Source organism: Helobdella robusta (assembly GCF_000326865.2).
Source record: "Helobdella robusta unplaced genomic scaffold HELROscaffold_87, whole genome shotgun sequence".
Lineage (NCBI taxonomy): Eukaryota > Metazoa > Annelida > Clitellata > Rhynchobdellida > Glossiphoniidae > Helobdella > Helobdella robusta.
Genome location: NW_008705498.1, coordinates 520,199 through 527,062, shown reverse-complemented (window position 1 = coordinate 527,062; position 6,864 = coordinate 520,199). Strand labels below are relative to the sequence as shown.

At 35.7% G+C, this 6,864-nt stretch overlaps 1 protein-coding gene across 1 annotated transcript in view; it reads left to right on the top strand.

The window, feature by feature from the left end:
- Window positions 1-6,693: 6,693 nt before the first annotated feature.
- Window positions 6,694-6,864, top strand: part of HELRODRAFT_182522 (hypothetical protein) — a gene marked incomplete at both ends in the record, with an annotated part of 5,079 nt that continues 4,908 nt past the window's right edge. Inside the window, one exon of the mRNA XM_009032766.1 lies at window positions 6,694-6,714. Within this exon, the coding sequence (XP_009031014.1) occupies window positions 6,694-6,714 (21 nt within the window). The remainder of the gene's footprint in view (window positions 6,715-6,864) is intronic.

Genomic DNA, 6,864 nt, shown 5'->3' with positions numbered 1-6,864 from the left:
TAAATGATGTAAACAGAAACGTTAATGCAATATTTTCGGTAGGGGCAATGGGCGGATATGAATAAAAAAAAAGTGGAAATTTTGGTAATGTGAATTTTGTCATTAACTATAGGGAAAGTAACACGGTGAATGATCAATTGGGTGGTTGTGGTGGTGATGATGACCCTGGTGATGATGATAGACGTGATGGTAGATTTATTGATGATGGTCGAATTAATGTTACCTGTGACGGGGATGATGATGGAGTTGATAGCGGTAGGACTGATGATATTAATGATGGATATTTGAAAAAATTACGCCTAGGTCTCTTAAATATAAGATCAATGATTTCAAAGACTGACACTATTTATGAATTATTACATGAAGACTTAGATATTCTTGTGTTAACAAAAACATGGCATGGTTCATCAGATGATGTTTCGGTTAAACTAGCTATGTCCCATGGATTCAGGTTTGTTGATTGTTTGCGAAGAGAGGATCCATATCACGGGAGGTTAATCATTTACTTTCGTGATCTCTTTAAACACAAAAGGATAGCTTTGCCGGAATTATTAACATTTGAGGCAATTGTGGTTATATTGATAGTAGGCACAGTTAATGTTGTACTATTTGCCATTTATCGACCAGGATCGCAGTTGGTTTCTAAAGCATTTTTTCAAGAATTGACCAGTATCTTGGAGAACATAATGTTATTGAGTGATCATGTAATATTATTAGGTGATTTGAACGTGCATGTCGAAAAAAATGATGATGTTAATGCCAAGATATTATCGAATGTGTTTGACATGTTTTCAATGCAAAATGTAATAAAAGAACCTACACATATGCATGGTGGAACGTTGGACTTGGTGGTATCAGTAATAAATATGCCTGTTACTCGTGTTAGGGTATATCCTAGTGGTGTCATTTTTGATCACAGTTTGGTTTCATTTTGTTTGCCAATAGTTTGTTCCCCTGTGTTAAAGGTTAAAAAGACTGTACGGGCAAGGAAACGTGTGGATGAAAATCATTTGCTTACCTTGATTAATGGATCTCCAATAAGTGGTGCTTGTAATGACGACGATGTAGATAAAGCAGCAGAGCTCTTCAACAATGAAATGATGAGAATTGCTAATACTGTTGCGCCTCTTCATGTTGTTGAAACAAGAATGGTTCCAACTGCACCATGGTTTGATAATGACTGTAGAGGAATTAAACGTGATTGTCGAAGGTATGAACGCAAATATAGAAAAAATAAATGCATGGTTAATAGGCAGAACTGGCTTGGCCTAATGAATGTGAAACAAGAGCATTTTGCAAAAAAAGGAGAATCATATTGGAACAATTTAGTTAACACTAACGCTAACAAGGTTTTATGTAACAAAAAAACTAACACGGTTGATGTAGCAAACAATAAAATTACTGCCAGTGAATTTGCAGAGTTTTTCAGGAAAAAGATTGAAAACATTAAAAAAACCATAATAGGGCATGGCGTACCTTCTTTCAGTTGTAAGGTTAAAGAACATCAAATATTCTCGAATTTTTGGAGTGCTCAAGTGATGATGTTAAGGCAGTTATTTTGAAAGCCCCTCCGACAACATGTATGCTAGATCCCATACCGACGAGTCTTTTCAAAAAACACATTGAACTGTTTTTGCCGTACTTGACGGATTTGATCAATATGTGTTTGAAAACTGGAAGTTATCCAATGATTTTTAAAAAAGCAATTGTTGCACCGCTATTGAAGCAACCATCGTCCGATGCAAATGAGTTGAAGAGTTTTCGTCCTGTGTCAAATTTGTTGTTTATAGCAAAGATTGTTGAAAGGGTGGTTACAAGACAGCTTCTGCAATACTTGGATGAAAATAATCTTCTTCCGTGCTTTCAGTCGGGGTACAGAAGATTCCACTCTACGGAAACGGCACTGTTAAAGCTGTTGGCAACGTTATTTCAGGCATCAGATTCAAAGCAAGTGACATTGTTAGCTTTACTTGATATGAGTGCTGCCTTTGATTGTGTGGATCCCAATATACTTGTTCAAAGAATGTCAACAAGCTATGGAATTTCAGGCACTGTGCTAAGATTTTTCAAGTCGTACTTAAATGACAGATCACAGCGGATATTATTTGGTAATGAATATTCGGATGAACAAAAAATGTTAACTGGCGTCCCTCAGGGATCGGTGTTGGGGCCATTTCTCTTCTTCTTGTATACTGCTGATGTGTTTGACATGATGGAGAATTATAAGATGGAGTGTTATGCGTATGCAGATGATATTCAATTAGTGTCATGTGCTCCTGTTGAAAAGTTTGATGATTTAGCTGAAGGACTGAAAGATGCGTTGGCTGCAGTAAATATTTGGATGTCACAAAATGGAATAAAATTGAACAAAGATAAAACCAAGTTAGTGCCAATTGGTACATGGCAGCAGACATCAGAAATACATCGAGATGCATTAGAAATGTCATTGTTAAATTTGAAAGATCATCCACAATTCTGGGCTTCACACTTGATGCTAATCTGACCATGAAGGATCATATACGGGGTGTCGTAAAGTCATGTTGTTTTCATCTACGTCAGTTGCAGCGCATTAAGAGATTCGTCAGCAAGCCCGCTTTGATGGCATTAGTTCATTCATTTGTCCACTCACGTTTGGACTACTGCAACAGCCTACTGTATGGTGTTTCAGCGAATGAAATTGCACTGTTGCAATCTGTACAGAATAGAGCAGCTAAAGTAGTAATGGGTGGACGAAAGTATGATCACGTGACTCCATTGATTAAGGATTTGCACTGGTTGGTAATTGAAAAGAGGATTGTTTTTAAAATTTGCTTATTAATGTTCAAGTGTTTAAATGGTTTGGCACCACGATATCTGACGGAGATGTTTACACTCAAAGATATGACTGCTCAAAATTTTGTCTTGAGATCAAACGATCAGAATAACTTGACAGATCGGGTGTCAAAATTGAAGATTGGGTCTCGTAACTTTGCTGTATGTGGTACGAAAATATGGAACAGTCTTCCATGCGTCATTCGTCGACCAGGGATGTCACTGTTGCAGTTTAGGAGAGAATTGAAAACACACAATTGAAGTTGTGAATAGTATGTTGCATGTTGCTTTTGTTGTTTATGAATGTAGCTTATCGATAACGGAACATTCATTTGTTTTATGCTGTTTTTTTTATTTACGTTTTAATTATATAATTGAGTTGTCGAGTACGTAATGTATGTGGGTGTTTTATGATGGGATGTGCTTACGTTGAATGTGTTTTGGATGTGAGGAGATGTGTGTGTTTCGTGTGTTTCAAATATTTGAATCGATTTATAATTATTGTGCTGGTGGTTGAGTATTTATCTGATGGTTGTTCTGAATTATATGTTATCGTGCATCTTTTTAGCGTAATTGTGTGTGATTGGTGTGGATAAAGTGTGGATGAATGTATCTATGATTTGGTTTAAAATGGTTGCTGTTTGGTTCTTATATGGTTGTTACATTACTTTGAGTGATTGGGTATGGTCGAGAGTATGTGTGCATCTGTGCATGAATTTAAATGATTTATCTGTTTTGTTTTAATTCTTTTTACAATGTATACTTATGTTTATTTTCAAAATATTTATGCTTTTGTTTGATTACTTAAATGGACAAAAATTTTTTTTGGTTATGTTGGATAGCGACTTTGGGTAGTTCTATAAAAGTCGCTATACAAGTTTTCTTATAATAATAATAATAATAATACATACATACATAAACATACACACATATATGTATGCATGCATACTTTTTTGTAGTTTCCTACAGTACATAAAATTAATGAAAGTATATAAACCATGTATATAAATACATACCCGAAAATACAGAACGGTATTATTTTACAAATACCATGAAGAACATTTAACTGATGTCATGGATTTATATTGTTGTATTGGACGACAACTTCAACAATTGTTGCTCTTTTTGATCGTTGGTCATAATTGATGATGACTTATATCAGCATGTCATGTTACTTCAACAGCAGCAGCAGTAGCAGCAGTAGTAGCAGTAGTATCAACAGTAGCTTCATCATCATCAGAATCCCATGTTTACGCCGCATATTGCAGTAATGCATAATGCCACACAAATAGATCGCAACATCAACAAAACAATGAAGCACACATCAACACACCGACAACATCTCAAGAAGGCATCAATTTCTCAACATTACAAATAAAAACCAATAACACAGCAACTAACATACCAGGCACATCACATCACAGTAACAACCACATAAGCTAATGAAAAGACATTAGCAACATTACATCAACAAATTGCCGACAGCAATAATACAACACAAACATCTAGCTGATACAAAAACATTTCACAACGAATTAATAGCATAAAATTATACCATCTCAATGTCTACAAATTAACAAGGAATTCATGACAAAATTTTTACGAACCATGAAGGCATTAGCCTCCTTAACAACACATAACCACTGACCACACGACCGGCAGCCACACATTATGCCACATACAACCACACACTACATCATGTGGCAGGCATCTAAACCACACGCCACACGACAGAAATTTTATAATACCAATATAAAATTTCTGCAAATTTGGAAATCTGAAAAAAATCTGGAAATTCAACGCCGAAAAACCTAGAAGCTTGCTGCAGATTATTTCTGGATCGATAGTATAACAAGGGTGTCGGAGTGGAATGAAAAATAATCGACTCCAACTGGACTCCGACTTATTATCGTTATTAGTATAACAAAGACCTCGATTCCCACATCGTATGGATAGCTTTAATGAAGTAACAACAATGCCTTCTTCGTCTTTTTGTTGCACTTTCTTCTTAGCTTTCTTGCATTCCAGTGATTTGTGTTTCGTTGTTTTTCTCAGGAAGGAGGAAGGCTTCGCAGACCTCCAGGATCACTGCATAACGATTCATATTCCAGAATGCTGGTGCTCAGCCGCGTAAGGATTGAAACGTCAATATGGACTGCTTCATATGTTTATGATGTCATCAGTTTTCAATGTAGCAATAGCTGGACAAAAAATAATTGATTTCCACAGCGTATGAATATTTTTAAGGAGGTAACGACGGGACCTTCTTTTTTGTTGCTCTTCCTTCGCTTGCTGGATAGCAATACTTTATTCTATTTTAATTCCAATGTTTAAACTTTCTTACTCCATTATTTATTTTTCAAATTATTGTCTTGCACGTTGTAACAGATTCTGTCTCTGCCGATTCTGATTTTTTCAAAGAATAATTAAAAGTTTTTAGAGTGTGACAAGTTCGTTCCGTTACTTTATGTTATGTTGGGAAAATGTTAGGTCATTGTGTTGTAATGTTATTCTATTATATAAACATGTTACGTTGGTTACAAAAATGTTAGAAATTTTGCCGACATCTTTGATGAAACTAAACTCCGTCTCCAAGACTTATTATTCCTTAATTAGCAACAACGTGCTCCTGGCGTCCAATTAAATTATCATATACAATTCTTGTCTTGTGACATTAAGATGTTGTGGCATAGTGATGATGTGATGTGGTGACATTGGGGTGTTTTTATCTTGTGTGGTAGCGTTGTTGGGCTGTTATGGCGATGTTGCAGTCACGTATGTCCTCTTGCTCGTTTAGTTATAAACGCTGTTTTGTCACATTCTGAAATGATTGCACGAGGAGATGACGACGTGTTGTATCGTGCCATCGTTTGTTCTCTCATGAGTTGCTTCAAAATTAGTCATTTGCTGTTTCGCGTGTTGTATGCATAAGCAACTAAAGAGTAAGCTAGGCAATTTTCATTCCCAAATATTTGAAAACAAGATCGAACCTTCATTGATGCCTGCTAAAATTGAAGATAGCCTGCCTTCATTTTTTTTTAAATTCATAAAAGATTCTTCGTGAGAGTAAACTTTGAACAATTGTTTTTCTGTCAAATTTTGCATAAAATGCATCGAAAACATAAATGAAGATGAGTTGTTGAGCGCATTTCCCCTGTAAATAAAAGAGGAGTCGCAGGTTGCTTGAGTTGACGCGTGGGTTGTTATATTTGAATTCGTATGGACTGTTGTTGAGGTAGTTATGTTGGATGTGGTTGTGTTGTTGTCTTCGTGGTGCTTCATGTTACTGAGCCTAATCGGTAGTTGTTCAAGACGTTAAAGTTCATGTGTTGTTTAATCCTGCAGTTTTTAACGAAGTCTCGCAGGTAGACACACTGATGCATTTCATAGCAATAACTTAACTAATTTGATAATTAGCTCAGTCATTGCACAACAAACTTGAATTGCATTTTAAATAAAATTTTTCAACTCAATAAAACCCACAGACTTACTTTTAAAAAGTGGAGGATGCGATATATCTTTATATTTTATTTGTTTATATATATATTTATATTGGTTTGTGAATAGCCAAAGACAACTTTTAGAAAAATATTTATTTAAGATATTTTTGTGAATTATTAATCTAGATAGTAGGGGGCAATTAATTGTTTCCGTGTTATCTTCCTTCAAGTTGTATGCATGCATGTTCGTATGCGTCGGCGGTTTTAAGGGGTGAAGGACTCTGCGCAGATTCAAACTCTGTAAGAGAAACTAATTAAAAACCGAAGGGCAGTGTCACAAAATCTTCACAAATCATTTGAAGAATAATTTAAACATCTATAAAAAATTACATTTGTGGATGGAATACATTAAAATTAAACTTTAAGACAACAAACAACCATCATGGCTCAGAAGTGGACATGGGTCCATTTTTACTGACCCAACCCAACCCATCACTCAACTCAACCCATCCCAACCCAACCCGCCTGAAAATGCAACTTTTCAACCCAACCCGACCCGACCCAACCCACGACCCATTTTTACAAATGATATTTAAAAAGCAGAACTCAAAAA